Source organism: Silurus meridionalis, chromosome 5 (genome assembly GCF_014805685.1).
Source record: "Silurus meridionalis isolate SWU-2019-XX chromosome 5, ASM1480568v1, whole genome shotgun sequence".
Lineage (NCBI taxonomy): Eukaryota > Metazoa > Chordata > Actinopteri > Siluriformes > Siluridae > Silurus > Silurus meridionalis.
Window position 1 is genome coordinate 16,293,390 of NC_060888.1, and position 18,980 is coordinate 16,312,369.

The window sequence follows — 18,980 nt, forward strand, 5'->3', positions numbered from 1 at the left end:
TTTTTTTTTTTAAACAAATAAACACTGATATCAGAGTTATATTCTCATGCACTGTTATCAAATATGCATTTGCATATATGCACTATTTCCCAATATTTTAGCACCAGTCTGTCAACAAGGACATCTTGGTGTGCAGCTGTTACATATAGTAATTTATAAGAATAAAAGAAATATTTGCAATTAATTACTAAAGCTTGTTAATAAACAAAAAACCAAACTACATACGAAAAACACACAACTGGAGTTCATTTAGCGCAATATTAATGCGTCTTCGTTCCTTTCTTTCAGATGTTTAGCCCTTTTTTTTTGGTACCGTTTTTTTCTGCAAAAACCGACATGCACCTCACCTGCAGGAGAACAGTACACAACACACAAACGCGCACGAGCTCCGCACTCTTCTCACCTGCGGATAAATAACGTCACTTCCGGGATAGCAGCCCGAGCCCATGGTTTAATACAAACTTGGTGTTTTTCTAACTTCAAACTTTTATAACACAAGGATATTATATACAAATTCACCCACAAATTTATATTTGGTCATGTTTAATATTTTTCTTTGCATGCATGTAAAATGGTATGATGACATTGGCATACGCTTGCGATGATCTTAAAAACAAATCATTAGTCAGGAAAGTAGAAAGTAGAAGTAGCTCTATCAATACTTCTTCCATTCACGAGTTTGTTATCAGGCCCTTAATGGTCTGCAGAAGGTGTGGCAGATGTGTGGACACACAATGACTAATCTTATATTAGTTTCCCAGAATATATTTAGAAAAATATTTTGCACACCCAGACATGTGTTAGTTTGAAATGTATATCAAGCATTTTATTCACTACTATAATTTGTTTTAAACAAGACTATGTACATTCATTCTCTGCAGCAGAAGTACATTTGTTAATTGTCAAACCAAAAGTTTAATTAAAATCTTAAAATCTGTCTTGCTAATTTTAACCATTTTTCTACCAGGTTTATATTACTATGAACTGTATGTTAAATTGTATAAATATGCATACAGCGTCTATATTATTTCTAAAAATAACTGGACAATGCTTAAATAATATATGTTAGACATCTTTAGGTTCAAAGGCACTTGGTCTGATCTTCATTTCCACTGTTTTGAGAGAGTACCACCAGCCATGCCAGGTGTACCACACAATCCCGTTGTCTGTCACTGCACTGTAAGGCCCCTTATAGTACAGTCCATTCAGATTGGAAGAGTGACATCTAGAGGAAGAATCATGTAAGGACTTGAAACAACATGCATACATGCTTATAATACTGTATGTAAAATTATTTATGGCATTGAGAGGAATTTAACAATAATATTTAGCATTACCAATAACCACTTGGTGCTGGCTATTGCTGTAATCTTATAGGCATTAACTGTTTTTTTTTAATCAGGGGTTTCCTGAATAGTTCAGGAATATTTATTAAATAGCTTTTTATATAACAAATGCATTTAACAGACCTGTTAAACCACCAGCCAGACATATCTTCCAGAGCACAGTTACGCTCATATCGATCATTGTCCTTATCCTTTGTGCTGAAATTCATGCCCTGGTGACTTGCCCATCTCTGCACCTCAGGGTTGTAGCTGCCCAAGAGTGAATCTCCTGCATTACCCGTGTATCCACCAAACAGCAGCTGGTAAAGATTCTAAAAACATAAAGACAAATGCCATTTAAACATGAGCATATATACATAGGTACTAAATGGAGAAATTATTTATTTTCTTAATAGTCAAAAGAAGAAACCAGGTGCTACCTGTTCATTGTCAATTTGAAACTTTTTGTACACAGCAAAACGATGACTGCCGTCAAAGTCTTCTAAGTCAATTCTCAAGCTGTAATTATCTGTCACATAATCGTAATATATTACATATGATAGATAATTAAGAATAAACAGTGTTGTTGTACATATTGATATATATTTACCCTATTTTTCTTTATTAATGATTTAAACTTCTCATATAAAAGAATATCCCACCTTGGGAAGTTAAATAATGCAGGTTGTCATTGCCTAACCAGAACTCTCCATTTGTAGATTTCATATCACCAAAACCAGTTTTATAATCATTCCAATCCCTATAACAAAACAACATTCAATTCAGCAGGAAAGATTAGTAATAAAAACATCTTGCTGAGTTTCTGTATATGTATATAATTTATCATTTAGAGGTTAGAAAATTTTCATATCATATGTAAGCTGTTAATTGATATTTAATATTAAAGTCAAAACATTTTTAAAGGAATAAGGTGACATAATTAATGATCTGATTTAAATAATAACTTTCATCAATTTAATAGAATTAACCCAGACAGGTTTCTATAGGTAAGAATAAAGTCTGTTTTAAAGCTTTATAAAAAAAAAGTATAATGTAACACATGTACTCACCTGTCAAAGGATTCATTTCCATTAGAGCGTCTTTGAAAGACTGTCCATCCGCCTCCATCTTTCATGTCACAGTACACTCTGATCTGAGATGGGCTCATTTCAGGTTTAATGATATAATATCCACTCTTCTTGTAATCATTACTAAAAATCTGAGCGCAGTCTGGAGTTAAATAATAAAGAAAGAAAAAAAAAATCATCAAGCACTTTATTTGAGCAAAATGATATAAACAGAAATTATACAGATAAACATGAATGACCTTTATATTGTTTATCCTCTAAATCAGAAAAGGAACTTTCATTTAGAGGAAGTGGAGGCTGCTGATTGAGGTTAAGCAAGTGCTGGATCATCTCCTGCTGCTTAACAGCACGAGCCTCCATATTCCTTAACTGTGCCTGCAGCTTATCTCGCTCCTGCTGGCATTCATCAGAGGACTACATACAATTTTTTTAAACAAACAAACATTAAAAATTATTTCCAGACACTGTATAGATAAATAGATAAATAAAAAAATTATCAATCTTAAAAACTAATCAATGAATTACTTTTAAGTGTATATTGTGATCTCAGCAAAGTTAATAATACTTACAGAATCAACCAGGCTAGAACAAAAAAACAGCCAAATCACAAAATAATGCCTGTTTACCATCATAACAACCAAACAAATTCAGAAAAGAGACCGAATGTTTCACTGCACTCGTTGGAAATCTATTTTTCAATACACAGACTAAAGATCTTTCACCTGTCTGGTCTGCCTTTTAACATCTGCAGGGACTGCCAGGGTGTTTTATGGGTGAGTCAGTCAGAAGAAATGCAGATGAACAGATCTACAAAATCAAGTCAATAACCTTTATAACCTTAAACTTAAACTACCCATTACTTCATACATCGTGGTTTAATTCTTAAAAAATTAAGCAAGAAATACAACATTTAACTCATTCTTTTAAACATTTTAAAAAAAAATTAAAAAGATTCTAAAAAAGCCTGGATTACTTTCAAAGAAGAATACCTGATTTGATACACACATGTGGATATGTGGATATGTGTGTGTGTGTGTGTGTGTGTGTGTGTGTGTGTGTGTGTGTGTGAAAGGTTACTGTGAACCACACTGCACAGCAATGCAACCACAGCCAAGCACATCTTTCAGAAAGTACACAGAGAAACTCAGGATTTCAACACTTTTGTGTGCTATAGATCAGAAGCAATAACAATAATACAGTTCCTGTCAAAAGTTTGGAAACACCTAAAAACTTTGTTTTTTTAGACACATGCAGGTCCCCTTTGTTCATATGCAACAAACTAGGTAAAAGGTGAATTTAACAGAGAATGAGTGGAACAAATTTTTATAGCCAGATTATATAAAATTTGACATTTTTGGCTCTAACAGAAAAACTTGTATGAAGTAAGATGGAGAACAGGAGAAATGTTAGCAGATTGCCTCCCACCTATAGTCAAACATAGAAGTGGAAGCTTAATGATTTGGGCTTGTTTTGCAGCAGAGAAGGTTGGAGAGTTAATCCGAGTGAAAAGAATAGTGAATCTACCGGGCCACCAATTCATACTACAACACCATGCAATTCTACCACAATGCAAGAAAACGATGACCCGAAGCATATGGTCAAGCTCTGTAAGTGTTATTTAAAACAGTTGGTGTTATAGAATGGGCTTCCATTCACCTCACCTAAATCCTATTTAACTGAATGAATTGCATGTTCAGAAATAAATATGTGGGATTATCTAGTGAAAAACACCTTCTGCAAGTTTTACAAGAGTCATGGCAAAATATTTCAGCTGGATTCTTGGAGAAATCTCAGTGCTTAGTATAAAGCTGCTATTCATGCTAAGGGATGATTTTTTTATAATAATAGTGTGTATAATAATAAATAAAATAATAAATGTTCTGCACATGTATTTATTTGTTTGGTCAAAGTAAATATTCATACCATAAAATTACATAGTTTGTTGCATATGAGCAAAAGGAACATCTATGTGTAAGACTAGGTGTTTCCAAACACACGCACACGCACACACATAAAACAACTAAATCAGATAGAGCACAATAAACATTAGAAAAAAAACAACTTTATTAGTAAAAGGATAATAAAACAATATTAAAGATAAATTACATAAATTAATCATAAAACTACACTTAGAGGTATATATAACATGAATAAAAAGAAGTATACTTAGGTTAATCATCAAAGTGTGTTATCCCCAATCTAGTGAAAGTGCTCATAGAAAAGACAATAAAAATGTTATATTAAGAGATCTAGACAGCTTTGCTTCAAAAACAGCTCGCACCGACACAGTAACAGCTTTATCAGCATGTTCAGTCCCAAGTCAATCACCAGGGAGTACACGGACTTGGACAGTCCCTGATGTAAGATTCGAGTCTCCCAGTTAATACTTCCATCAGTGTAGTATAAGTGGTTAGCTAGAGTGAGAAATCCAACAAACAAAAAATTAAACACATTAAAGCATGAATGATTCAAGGCTCCAGGTTAAGTAGTGATAAACATTAGATAAGACTTACTTTATTTAGAACTGGTTTTGTTGACAATACATCATATATAGTTGGCAATGAAATGTGCTGGTGAAAAAAAAAAATTGTGGTCAGCCTGGTTAATTATATGTTTTCTAAACACTGTTAAACAGATACTACCATTTGTATTATTGTTTCAATGAGAAACTCAAAATGGGTTATTTTACTTTTTTGTTCATTTATTTTGAATTGCTATATTGAATACTATTTTTAAATGTTACTACATTACTACATTTTCAGTCACTTCACGATCCACAGGTGTTTAGTAATAAAATTGGACAAATTGGAAAATATTTCCTTTAAAACATCGAGTGACTCTTTAATCAGTGGAGCAACACAAGTAAAATAAAACTAACATAAAAATAAATGGCAAAACATGGATTTAATTTAAGTTTACATTTGTGATGTGAAATGCAGAGGGTCACATAAATTCATAATGTCCATATGGGGTCGCTTGCCCAAAATATTTGGGAACTCCTTGTTTATTATTGCCCTAATTCTGTATTATGAACACTTACTGCTTGTGTTGTTTTATTCATGCATTTCATAGCTGGTGTCCGTCGATCATCCAAAAAGAATGGGTCTTCCCAGTGGTCATAGTTTGTTTCAAGCACATACCATCTTCCAAGTTTCACATTAATCCTACAACATGAAAGTTACATTAGCTTCTAAACCAGGGTACCCAGTAACCTTCCCTCAAAGTATCTTAGTGTGGATATAATACATATTTTTAGTATGATAGTATGTGAGCTTACTCCCAGACATCCAGTGTATTGACTCTAGTTCTGGTTATCACACAACCCTGGCCTGTCTGGTTTCCACCTAGAATAAAGTAAGCTGGTGCAAGCAACTTGGTGAGAGCCAGCTGGTTTTTGGCATTTTCATAACTGATAAAAAATACAAACATAATTATTAGGCACAAAACAAGAAGGCCAGCATAGACACTTAGAAAACAGCATTTAGAACAGGATATTAAATTATTAATTATTTCGATTTCAACAATTGAAAAAATTTGAAATCATTTATTTCAAATCAAATTGGGAGACTGACTCAACCTGGTTGCATTTTCCAGGACTTTTCTTGTCAGAAAGCTCATCCACATTCCATCTCTCTTTCCAAGAATCCATTCCAGGATACCTGAAAGAAATTATATAATGTTCAGCAAACAAAAACTGTGCCAACTGAAAGGACTGTTTATGGTTTATGTATTTACACACACACCTAACCGAGCAACAGAAAAAGACCACTGTAGGTAGGATGATAAAATCAGCATGAAGATTTTACACATCCCGGTTAACATTGCTATAATGTCAGATAATTTTTCACCATTAAAGTGAAATAGCAACCAACAAACATTTAAGTAAAAAATATTTTAGGAGAAGAAAAGAAAAGGAAAAAACCTAAGTATGTTACAGTGTTCAGAATGAACCATTGAATTTGGATTCATGTTCAAAAGTAATTATCATACACTTGGCATTAGTGAAGTGACTTTGATAGAGCTTTATTTCATCTTAAATAAAGATCAGCTGTCCACAAAGAGCTTACAAACCATGTACGAGCCTGTATTGAATATCAGGCATCATGGAACACTGTGAAGGTCTTTTTCAACAAGTGAAAAAATGTGATTACACAATAGCACCACAATGATGTAAAAAAAAAACAGAAAACAACAAGCAGCGTTGCCAGGGAGGCTGTCAAAAGACCTGCGGCAACTTAAAAGGAACTGCAGGACTATACAAGTTCTGTTTACTTCCTGAATGTGACCCAAATCTTACATATTTTATCCGGGCGTCTGTTGGGCAGCTGAAGATACTGAAAATTTTAACCTTCCTACATTTTAGTGATAACCCATCAATAACCAAAAGCTATAATCCAAGTGAACACAAGTTGTTTTTCATAAAATGGTCAATGTTTTGGAATGGTCCATTTGGGGCAAAGATCTAAATCAAATTAAAAAACCTGTACATTTATTTAAAGAGAGCTGTGCAAAAGGAATACCATTGCAATCTTATAAATCTGAAACATTGTTGCAAAGAAAGTGCAATAATATCAGAATAAAAGTGGAATAAAACAGGATGTGCCAGATTGGGAAACCTGCACTCAAGTTGACTGAATGCTGTACCAAAAAGCAAATGGTATAAAGTTTTATTTAAGGAGAGATTACCGAAAAGATTGCCAACTCACACAAATCACCAAGAATTGGTTACTATATTATAATAAAATTAAATGTTTTATATAAAAATTTAAAAAAAATATATATATTTTTTTGTTTATATCTTTATTTTTTAACCTGCAATTTTACCAAGCATGTGTGTTGAGATTTTATACCTAGTGCAACACACACTATCATGTTGCTACCATGTTTTTGTCACTGCTGTGCTGCACACTACTTAATCATTGACTATTCAGTGGTGTTTCTATGGTGGTCCATTTCCAATGATTTATTGATTTATGAGGAAGACAGCTGACCATTTCTGTAGCAACAGATGAACTTTAGTCAATAAACATAAAACTAAAAAAGCACTTTTAAATCCGACATGACAAAAAGTGACTTTACAATGCATCTTACCTATGTATCCTCCATCAACATCGAAACGTTCATTCATGGTTAGAGTGAATTCTCCCTACAAGCAAACACAAATAACTTTATGTAAAAAAAAAAAAAAAAAAAAAAAAAGAAAAGCAGTTTAGTGACTTTACAAGTCCTGAAACACCTACAGGTCTTATACCAGTGAGCATTCCCACATATCCTGCAAAGCTGGTTGATCTGAAAACTGTTTTGTTGTTTCGCCTAAAGTCAATGTTCACCACAAGCGGCTTCAGCTTCTCAGTTATTGTCCAAGTTTGGTTTTTCATGTCCCAACTACAGGAATAAAAACAACCTGAGTAAATCTAACATAATTCCCAAACACATACAAAACAACTACAGTAAAGAATATAGGTTATAAATCATACCCCATGAACAATCCAAAGTCCAGATTCCGAGCATGGTATATATTTCCTGAAAAGATAACAAATAACATGAATTTTAATGCCCATTTTAATCAAAGTACAGCATGTATTTTATACATAGACAAAGAACGCCTAAAATTTTGATTACCATTTAAGTCCTCGGTCACCAGTGATGTGCACACTGTGAAAACTTCATAGAAGATATTAAACAGCACAACTTCACCTAAAAACATTAAGAGAAATCATTAGAATACAAAATGTAAATTGTTAGATTACCTCTATTGTAATTTTTCTTAATCCTATGAAACATTAATGTAAAAAAGAAACAACCCTGACCTAAAGGGACACCAGAGACGGAAGCGATCCCTTTAATTTCCTCGTTAAAAGGGTACGGGAGTGTGTCCACAATCAAAGGCTGACCAAATAAATAAATAAATACATAAATAAAAATAGACACAAAAAGACAACACAAATAGATACTGGCATTACATGCCCCAAAGTATGTATAAATACTGTATACTAATACTCACCAATTCTGTATCCACTAAATCAATTAATTTTCCATGGAAGAAACTATTGGCTAAATCTTTTATGGCCTGTATCATTGCCGCCAACTGAAAAACAAAACACACCTGTGTGTTAATGTAAATTTTATTTTCACCAGGTTTAGTTTTTCATGCCTGTTGTTTCAGTTACCCAGAGAATAACTCCTTCCTTCACAAGAATATGGATCTGAGAATCTCGCCACTGTAAGTTCCCTCTTCACGTGCTTCATTTGAGTGGGGAAAAAGTGTGTTTTAGCTTATGCAATACTTTTCCACATCATTTACAGGTATCTAATTATATAACTGGACATTCTGTGTCACTAAGATGAGGATGAGTTCTTTTTTGAATCTGGCTGCTCACTAGGATTCCTTCTTATACCAAGTGTTCCCTTGCCACTGTCATCACTGGCTTGTTCATTAGGGATAAACTAATCTGTGTATTACTGCAAAACTGCTTTGGAGAAATGTGTATCGTTCAAAGCACTGTATAAAATAAAAATTTAACAGAGAGGAATTGAATTGACCATATCATTTCAACCTTTGACAGCAATCTAAATAAAATGTAATTACTGATCATAGAGATCAATGGACGTCAGTACTAAAGGTAAAATAGTAACAGGAACACAGAGGGACTAACACTAACACAGAGGGACTAACACTAACACAGAGGGACACAGGGGGACTAACAGGAACACAGAGGAACACAGAGGGACTAATAGGAACACAGATGGACTAACAGGAACACAGAGGGACTAACAGGAACACAGAGGGACACAGAGGGACTAACAGGAACACAGAGGGACACAGAGGGACTAACAGGAACACAGAGGGACTAACAGGAACACAGAGGGACTAACAGGAACACAGAGGGACACAGAGGGACTAAAAGGAACACAGAGGGACTAACAGGAACACAGAGGGACTAACAGGAACACAGAGGGACTAACAGGAACACAGAGGGACACAGAGGGACTAAAAGGAACACAGAGGGACTAACAGGAACACAGAGGGACACAGAGGGACTAAAAGGAACACAGAGGGACTAACAGGAACACAGAGGGACTCTGTGTTTATATTGTCAAGTAAACACACAGACAAGACACAAAGTATCACATCATGTTAAGAGCTTACTTCAGCTTTTTTCTCCTTAATCACATGAGTCCATCTCTGGTGAGGGGGTAAGTTAAGGTTCAGCGTGTACCAAGTAACATTACTTCTAAACCTGGACAAGAAAATGTAAGAAACATGTTTAGTTTAGTGCCTAAAAAAAAGGTATCATGGGTGCGCGAGATAAGAATGAACGCACGTACGTTGGCCCCTTAGGAGGATACATTCGCGTCCTACATTCTTCAGCATGCTGTAAACACCAGAAAAAAACATTTAAGATTGCATTGTCAGTCTCTAATGTGGTTTTTAACACTATAATATATCAATTAATACCATTATAAATAAAAAACATTGCTTACTATGCATGCAAAAAGTGAGCAAAAAACAAAGAATGGCAGCAAAATACACCGAAATGTAGTGAACTTCATCATCTCTTTCTTTAACTTCCAGCTTTCACAATGCAGCACAGAGCAGAGAGCACTTCCTACGCGACTACACGAGCTGGACTGTACCATAGGTCATGGGGATGAACGGAAATATTGATTTTATTTTGATCGAATAAACATGTATGTAAACTGTATTTTCAAATACCGCGATATTTATTTTATGTAAATTATTCTAAGTTATATGTAATCGCTTTATGTATTTCAAATTTGCGTTAAAGTGTCGACAGACGTAAAACGGATCCCCCTTTTAACCGAAACACGATGTTTTCTTCCGATGATAAACGAGGAAATTATCTGCGTTACACATTTTAAAAGTGTTAAATATGAAATATATTTGTTTTCAAACAAAGGAAAAAATTATTAAAAAATAAGGAAAACTTCATTTGGCATGTATAAGCTAGTTTTTTTGTTTGTTTATTTATGTTTGCGCAAGCGTACATTGAGTAAACTACCATCTATAAGAAGTGTATGTACTGTATACTTGATTTGTAAAATGACTAACACACAGCAACGTCCCCTGAACAGAATAAACGTGAGCCGGGTACAGTGGTACTCCTGTTAAATTTATACAGAAATGTTGTTCTCAATTGTTCCCGAAATTGTCCATTATACAGTGCTGTAAAGGCTTAATGAATGCAAACAAATCCCATAAAACACTGTACGAGAAAAAAAAAAAAAAGCACGTGATTCGTTCTCTGGAAATAACTATTGGTGTCCAGTAGGGGGCAGAACACGCTTTTTTTCATCTACCTGTGTTGATGGCCAGAATTTCACAGTTTCTATATTATGTAAAAAAAATCATAATCATAATCATAATCATAATAAAATATAATAATAATAGGAAGCAGAAGAGGAAGCAAAATAAAAAGTTACTTCCACCACCAAAATATTCAGGCAATAAACTCAGTTCAGTTCAGATGTACAAGCAAAACTTCTTCTTCTTCTTCTCCTTCTTCTTTCGGCTGCTCGCATAAGGTATCGCCACAGCGGATCATCTGTCTGCGTACTACTCTGTCCTCTACATCTGCCTCTTTCAAACCAACCTCTTCCTTGGTCTTCCTTTTTTCATCCTTCCTGGTGGCTCCATCCTCAGTATTCACCTACACATGTCCCTCCTCTGCACATGTTCAAACATTTTTTATGTTAAAACCTAAAATATTTAATTATTTGTTTATCTGGTATTCGGTATGTAGCCCACAAGAGCCTGATATCAAGCTATTTAAATAATCTGGGAAAGAGATCTGTAGTATTGTTTAATTTTAGCTAATTTTCTGAATATTAAATAAGTTTAGGATTTTTCCATTTTGGACTTGGCAAAAGTATTAGTCAAAACAGACAGTGTAGTCATGGATTCAGTATAACAACTTATTTTATGTAGTAAAATATAGGTAGCATGCTCAGACAAGTGGAGTGATCCGAAAAGTGATATGTTCAGTTCCCTGTTCTATTATACCAAATATTATATTACATTAAAAAATATAATATCATGTTAATAAATATAATACATGTAAAAATGACCATTTTATATATATATATATATATATATATATATATATATATATATATATATATATATATATATATATATATATATATACTGTATATATATCAAATCTTGAAATGTTCAGTGATGAATAATAACAATAATAATACTTAGTACTGGGTCATGAAAGTGAAAAAGGCCATTGGGATAAATTCTGTACAAAACAAGCAACCATGTATTCTAAATATGTTTATTATACTTCCTTGTTCTGTTTGGTGTAAAAACAGCTGCAACATTTTGTAACATATACAATACTGGTGTAGTAAATTCCTATTCCAGCAGACATAGTATTATTCTATAAAAGAAAAGATGGAAGGAAATCATACAAACAACTTGGTCCAGCTAAGAACTTTATTAACTTCTATTACATGGATACGATTTGTATTTTGGTAGCAAAACAGACAACCTACATAGAATTTACAATTTCATCACTTAAAGCAGCACATACACTGTATAATCCAATCTTTCATAAGCAGTAAATCATTCAGAAGCACTGCAGTTTTAAAATATAGTACACAGGACAACATTCAGCACAACAGCCTGGATATGAATTGAAGCATTACCTGTTTATAAATACAACAATCATTTTTCGTTATCACACATAGTGCAAAGCAGAACTTGCCAGATTAGGATCTTCCATTAATTAAACTTTCTTAGTGATTATCTGCTTTGATAGCACTTATCTCCTGTATCCTGGGAGCACTAGTGCAAATAAAAGTACTTTAATAATGGAACAACTGATTTTTGCGCGTGCCTTTGTAGTGCTGGCGTATTTGTCTGTTCAGTGATTATCTGCTGAAAGAAACATTATCATCTGATTCCTGAAAGACTTTGATAACCTTATACTAATTAATACTAATTATAAAGTAAACATCAATCACATGATGAAGCAACATCATGTTTCTCCATTAGTTTAGTAAAATATTTCATTAACTTGTAATAATAAATGTTTGAATATCTTTTGAAAATCCTCATCTAACACTGCATACTGGTGACTTTGCAGCCAAGAATCTAAGCTACTGAGCCAAATTCAAATCTCTCTCTCTCTCTCTCTCTCTCTCTCTCTCTCTCTCTCTCTATATATATATATATATATATATATATATATATATATATATATATATATATATATATATATATATATATATACAATTGGTTCAAACACAAAATTCCAAATCCACATGATGTTATTCTGAGCATGATCACATGCTTACACAGTTCAGTAAACACTTATTTCTTTTTCGTGTCATGATTAGAGTAAGGTTTTTTGAACAGACTGAAATATGTAATTCAGTACAAATTTCTCCTTGTACAATGAATAAAAATATGCATTTCTAAAAAAAAAAAAATTCTGACTTCTGAATTCTGCTGCTAAATATAAAAATGATTTAAGTATATAAACCAAATGTGATGAATATTTGAGACTGTTCAACTAACAATCCAGTACATACTATGCTACAAGTGATTTGGCTAAGGTGGTGTTGATTCTGGACAGCAGATCTACTCTGGAAGGAGGAGTTCAAAATATTCACACCAATAAGGACAGCACTCATGAGGAAATTTGTGAAAGTGAGAAAAGTAGAAAGTAGGAAAGAGTTTAGTAAGTAATGGTGAGGCTGGTCGTGGGCTAACACCTCCTGTCTTAGGCTGTGTGGCTTTTTGATTTAGATCTGTAATTGGCAATAAGCTGACTTGGCATTGGTGAGAAGGTCCACCTGGGCCTTGCCAAACCCTTTCCAGAGAAAGCTGCTCAACCTTGTGGCACCCCGATGGTTATTGTAGTTGACAGTCAGGAATGTTAATGTAAGAATCAGGAAGAAGACCTTGTGGGCCAGATGGACCACCCACACATCAAGCTAGTTGATGTGCTCTAATCTTTGGCACAGCGCTTCTTACTAGTCTGATAAGATGCCAATACAGAACCCATTTTTTATACTAGCAGGCATAAAAAAACTTTCCACATGTTTACATGATTAGCATTTTTTTAATCTAACACTTGCTACACTGACTCGTTATGATTGCTAGAACAACTGTCTTCACCTTTGTGTTTGTTATAACCTATTTATACACTCTCTGTGACCATATGGGATATTGATTGGCTGAATTGTGTGTGTGAAAGATAAGCCAGGCTGAAACGCAAAGAGAAAAATTCAAAGGTCGCACCACCCTTTAATAAAATTCCTATAATGAATGCATACAATATGTTTTCTTGTAGAAGTGCAGTTTTGATGCTGAGATGCAAATGTTTTTCTCTGAACTACAAGACAAAGTCCTCCACCAAATACATTTGCTAAAAGAATTCAAGTTAATGACTGACCTACAAAACCCTGTGTGTAGAGAGTGAAAAGAAAGGAGACATCTTTCGGGTGCTGCAGTGCTGATTACCACCACTTCCAAGTTTTTGGAGCCTTACTAACTGTAATAATGAAAAAAGACTGAAAAAACATCACTATTGAGCCAGACTTTAAAGTCTGTCTGTTAGAGAAATAATTGGTAGGAAATTGTATGTAATGTTCTGAACACTTTCACCTATATGTACATACAAAATGTTTGAGATGATCCCCTGTGGATATATAGATAATTACAACTAGAAGCAAAAGTCACTGCTAATTCCTCTCCACTGCTTCTCTTTCTCTACCCATCCCAAGGCATCCTGAGGTTGCTCCAGCCCCAGTCATGTCCCACCTTATGAAGTTTGTGGACCTTTAAAGAAGTAGATGCCCCGCAAACATCCCGAACCATCTAGAAATGTACCAGTGCCAATTGGAGTTTTGACATTGGACTTCTTTGAGTGTTTAAAGGCTCTGGCATGGAGAAGCTGGTGTTGGACCTATGATGATCGCAAATGTTGAGCTATTTTATGAGTTGCTCAGTAGCTCCTAGTTTTATAACCACAAATGACTGTAAAAGACTGTAGAAAGATCATTACTATAATCTTACATTCCAGAGCTCATGTTAGTTCTCACTCTCCAGTGTTCTGTATTGTTTAAATATTTATAATCACTCTTGATGTCACCCAAATGAGCATGGGGTCCCTTTTTGAGTCTGGTTCCTCTCAAGGTTTCTTCCTCATAACATCTAAGGGGGTTTTACCTTGCCACAGTCACCATGGCTGCTCATCAGGGATAAATACACACCACTTACCTTAACTCTTAAATTCTGTAAAGCTGCTTTGAGGTAATGTCTGTTGTGAAAAGTGCTATAGTAATAAACTTGACTTGACTGCTCTCACACTACATATAAAATTATGCAGTACCATAATAAATGCATAAAGGCTACTTCATTAGAAGTGTGACACTTCAGTACATTAAAATTCTTTATAAGCCAACTCAACATGAACTTGTTTTTGTCAATAAAAATATTTTATTTTATACTCTAAATCAATAAGCTGTTTTCCTTCCCTTACCCACGCAGTGCAAAGAGGAAATGACACAATGGCCCACACTCTCTCAGGTGTTTTAACCAATGAAAAGTTAAAAAAGTTTACCCAGCAGATGATATAATAAATATAATTAAAACTCAATTCTAAATGACAAGTACAAATGCTAAAAACCTATTTTTAATGTTGTTGATTTTCCAAACATAATCTTTTATTATTTTATTTTATATTAATTAATTAATTAATTTATTTGCTTTTCTTACTACCATTGACAATGTTACCTTTCTTAAATATGAAGTCATTTGCACTAAAAATTTATGAATATCTGTGGGTGGTATCTGGGCCAGAGCAGCGGCTCCTTCACTGTATTTATGAGTTAAGATTTAGAATCATGAAAAATGAAACTAGTGGGCATTTATAAAACCTTGCGTACGCACACTTTCACCCAATTTTTATTTTCCATGCTTCTAATTTCAATGCAAAGTTTTAGAATCTATGCAAAGTTTTAGAGCCAAGACTCATTTCAAAGACACTGCAGTTTAACTAGACAGGCCAGATTTTGAGATTTTGTTTTAAAAATACTTATCATTCACATTCTGGTGTTTTCAGGTTTGTATTATCACCTTTTGAAGGTCTCAGTCTGTGTGTTCATAGGCCTGTATATGACCTACTTTGTGTCAGTGACAGCATTAAATGCTCTGGCATATTTTGTCAGTGGCCTAAGGGAGGATAGCGGATGCATGTGTTGTCCCTGTGTGATCTATGTGATGATGTCATGTGAAAGCAAGCTGGTCAGACTGTTTTAGCACCCAGGTTTCTCTTAATGCACACCTCACTGGTTCAGTGGCTCTCAGAAAGAAAGCAAGGCCACTGAACAGGGCCATCTGTCAAATAATTCAATCATCCACTCTGCAAAAGGTGCAAAAAAAGAGTTTGAACAGCGAATATAGGTCAAATGTGCATATATTTTTGGTAAAATTACAGGTAATTGTTGGCCTGATCATATTTAGTGAAACCTGATCTAAAAGATTGATCTAGGTTAATTTTTTCACATAGCCTTTAGAAGGTGCACAGTGATACCCAGGTAACAGCGGTGCAGGATGGATTGGATGTGGCTACTCCATGAAGGGTACTTTACTGCTTATAGAGTGGCAGGTCATGCTAGGGCTAGTTAGCTTCCATTTTTATTGAATTAAGTTACCTGACAATGAATTGTCTGATCTTTTTCACTGTTATCTCTAAGTTAACCAGGAGGCTATGCATGTAGGTGGGGGTGCATAGAAGTCAGTCATCAAAATATGGAAGTAATACTGATACCTTTTGTCAATCCCAGATTCCCTTTACTCACTCCATAGTGCTACTGGGGGACTTTGAGATTTGACGAGTTCTATATATCTGGGGGACTCCAGTGCTCATGATGGAATGATGAAGCCGCATGATTTGGAGCAAAAGTTTCTTGGATATGAACATAAACATTAATCTCCACTATGTGTATTATGGCCTGTTTAGAGAGACTGTGTGGTGCAGTGAGAATAACTTACTCACTTATGAGAGCAACACATGCATTAACTTATTGATCAGCTATTTTCTAGTGCTAAGACATGGGACAGTGGACCTTAGAGAAATAAATGAATGGGGAGTGCTGATACTATAGAATAATATTGAGCTAACAAAACTGAACAGTGCTAGCAATGGTAATGAGGAAAACTAGGTAATTGGAGAAAAGATTATTGGAGTTTATTGCCAATATACTGTAGCTCACAAACTCTTGCGCATACACATGTGATCTGCAATGTATACGAGACACAAGGGGACAAGAATATTAACACTGAGTCCTTCATCCTGCCTAACATGTGGGGTTCAACTGAACATTTCCATGTGAAACCAACTGGTTTTTGCATTGTAACACTACTGTTTGTCCTCTGTAGCCTCCTTACGCATGTCCACTATAAGGCAATAAAAGCATTAGGACTCTCTCTGAAATTACAGTCTTTGGACAATCTGGAATGCATCAAGTTAGTTTTGTAATCCAAGATTATTTCCTTTAATTCTTTTAATGTTGAACCAACATCTTTAATAATGCACTGAAATTTAATCTGCAATTTAAATATATTTTAATAAACCTTTGATATTTATATGCTGTCTCATTATACTTCCTTCCCATTTCAGTGTCAGTAGTCTCTTAGACATAATAATATAATGATTAAATATAGTCACACATTTCTTTCTTCATTACACCCGAATGACTGGAAGATTCAAAATGGGAGTCTGTAGACATCAAGTAGCACTGCCTTTTATAACCTGCTCTATCTATTCCTTCCTTTATAGTTATGTGAGACCAATTAAATTTCTTTTTACAGATAATTTAATCATCCTTCAGCGCTTTATTCCCCTTTGCATGACGACCCTCATATATCTGCTCATCCAGTCTTGTGGCCTGGGACTTAAATATCTGTTCCAGTCCCTATTCATTTTCAATTATCCTGTTCTACTCCAAGGTTCTGAGCTTGGCTTAGCCATGTCCCTAACACTGAACCACTCTCTGAACTAATGAGTTGGTGTTTTTTTAACACAACCAGAATGGCCTGTTTCAAATGACTTTCCAAATTCTGCTGGTTACAGTATAGTATAATATACACATTCATCCAAATGGCAAAAGAGTTTTTGGGAGTTCTAAGAAAGTATGTATCTTTCATGTTGTGCAGAGTTAATTAGAAATAATCTTTAATATTTATTTATTGACATTATTATTATTATTATTATTATTATTATTATTATTATTATTATTATTATTATTATATTTTTATCCACTATTAATATTTATTTTATTTTTATTATAATTCCTTTACAATAATAAAATGATGAGCTAGCACCACCTTAAATGAGACATAATGTGAAAGATACACTTAATTTAGTAATCTGCCTGTTAAAAGTGTAACACATATTAACAATTCCTAATACAGTAATAATGTGTGACGATATCAGGGTCAACCTTAATGCCAATAAAGGGCTAAAGGTTGCATTCTTGATTAATTAACTGATATAAAAATATATTGAATGTTCCTTAATTATTAAGTCTCTCTATCTGAGCTCTACCTCATTAATCTGTTTCAATTTAGATAAGATTTTGTTTCTTCTTCAGGTGCCCTTAAACACTCCACAATTAGATGCAAACTCTGTGGCTGTATATATCAATAACTGAATGAATACTGCTGTGAAATAGCTAACAAAACTGAATGAGAGTCAGTCACACTTTTCAGCTGTTTCTCTGAACATGGGGACCATTGAGTGCCAGTGCCTGCAAAATCCATTTCTTAGAAAAGTAAAAAATAAATACATACATACATACAATACAAACATACCTACATACATACCTACATACATACATACATACATACATACATACATACATAGTATGTGTCTATTCTTTTATATATTTGCATTTATTTTTTCTTTGCTGCTGTAACAGAGAAATCTCCCCACTGTGAGACAAATAAAGGTATATCTTATCTTATCTTATCTTGTCTTATCTTATCTTATCTTATCTTATCTTATCTTATCTTATCTTATCTTATCTGATCTTATCTTATCTTATCTTATCTTATCTGATCTTATCTTATCTTATACATACATACATACATACATACATACATACATACATACATACATACGTTTCTCAACCATTAATACCACCTGCCTAATATGGTGTCCCATTTTTCCTGCTTCCAACACATCAAATTTGAAAACTTGTAATATAAGGACAGTTACAGTGTGTCCTAAGGTCTATTACATGATTTATTCTAGTGATGTGAAACTGTTGGTTCAAATGATACCTTTTAATATTCCAGTTCAAAGTAGTCCCAGTGAACTGAATGCACACATTTTTGTCAGCAAATTCTCTTTTATCTTAATATATAGCTAATAACATGTTGGAAGAAGATTAATTAAAGTATAATTATAAAAATATGTAATGGGTCAATCATTCAAGAGAAGAACTGTATTTTATTAATAGAGAATATTATTAAAAAGGAAATTAGTTTATTATTAGCGAATAAGAAGAAAATGACTAAGCA

At 34.0% G+C, this 18,980-nt stretch overlaps 2 protein-coding genes across 4 annotated transcripts; both read right to left on the minus strand.

Moving 5' to 3' along the window:
- Window positions 1-694: 694 nt before the first annotated feature.
- On the minus strand, window positions 695-3,159 carry fgl1 (fibrinogen-like 1). Of its 2 annotated transcripts, none has more exons than XM_046850015.1 (7): window positions 3,136-3,159; window positions 2,653-2,827; window positions 2,396-2,555; window positions 1,988-2,085; window positions 1,766-1,854; window positions 1,470-1,657; window positions 695-1,225 (listed from the first exon to the last, which is right to left on the minus strand). In XM_046850015.1, exons 2-7 carry the CDS (start codon window positions 2,771-2,773, stop codon window positions 1,066-1,068), a joined length of 816 nt encoding a protein of 271 aa, XP_046705971.1. In that variant the 5' UTR covers window positions 2,774-2,827; window positions 3,136-3,159; the 3' UTR covers window positions 695-1,065. The 2 variants fall into 2 exon arrangements, with proteins under 2 accessions (XP_046705971.1, XP_046705970.1); XM_046850014.1 differs by having other exon boundaries at window positions 2,983-3,157.
- Window positions 3,160-4,459: 1,300 nt separating this feature from the next.
- asah1a (N-acylsphingosine amidohydrolase (acid ceramidase) 1a) lies at window positions 4,460-10,069 on the minus strand. 2 transcript variants are annotated; one of them, XM_046850616.1, is made up of 14 exons: window positions 9,899-10,069; window positions 9,743-9,789; window positions 9,564-9,654; window positions 8,418-8,501; window positions 8,224-8,302; window positions 8,036-8,110; window positions 7,891-7,936; window positions 7,654-7,798; window positions 7,505-7,559; window positions 5,991-6,072; window positions 5,691-5,822; window positions 5,454-5,577; window positions 4,927-4,983; window positions 4,460-4,827 (listed from the first exon to the last, which is right to left on the minus strand). In XM_046850616.1, exons 1-14 carry the CDS (start codon window positions 10,052-10,054, stop codon window positions 4,738-4,740), a joined length of 1,263 nt encoding a protein of 420 aa, XP_046706572.1. In that variant the 5' UTR covers window positions 10,055-10,069; the 3' UTR covers window positions 4,460-4,737. The 2 variants fall into 2 exon arrangements, with proteins under 2 accessions (XP_046706572.1, XP_046706573.1); XM_046850617.1 differs by lacking the exon at window positions 9,899-10,069 and adding an exon at window positions 8,584-8,656.
- Between the last annotated feature and the right edge of the window lie 8,911 nt (window positions 10,070-18,980).

What these genes read in the sequence shown, in the direction of transcription:
- fgl1 (XM_046850014.1), bottom strand. Translation starts at nt 3,045, where the DNA reads ATGATGGTAAACAGGCATTATTTTGTGATTTGGCTGTTTTTTTGTTCT. An exon ending in AGAGGATAAACAATATAAAG is followed by an intron (nt 2,556 to 2,652) that starts GTCATTCATGTT and finishes ATTTAACTCCAG; the next exon opens with ACTGCGCTCAGATTTTTAGT. An exon ending in GGAAATGAATCCTTTGACAG is followed by an intron (nt 2,086 to 2,395) that starts GTGAGTACATGT and finishes GTTTTGTTATAG; the next exon opens with GGATTGGAATGATTATAAAA.
- asah1a (XM_046850616.1), bottom strand. Translation starts at nt 10,054, where the DNA reads ATGGTACAGTCCAGCTCGTGTAGTCGCGTAGGAAGTGCTCTCTGCTCT. An exon ending in GGTGACCGAGGACTTAAATG is followed by an intron (nt 7,937 to 8,035) that starts GTAATCAAAATT and finishes TTATCTTTTCAG; the next exon opens with GAAATATATACCATGCTCGG. An exon ending in CAAAACCAGTTCTAAATAAA is followed by an intron (nt 4,828 to 4,926) that starts GTAAGTCTTATC and finishes TTCTCACTCTAG; the next exon opens with CTAACCACTTATACTACACT.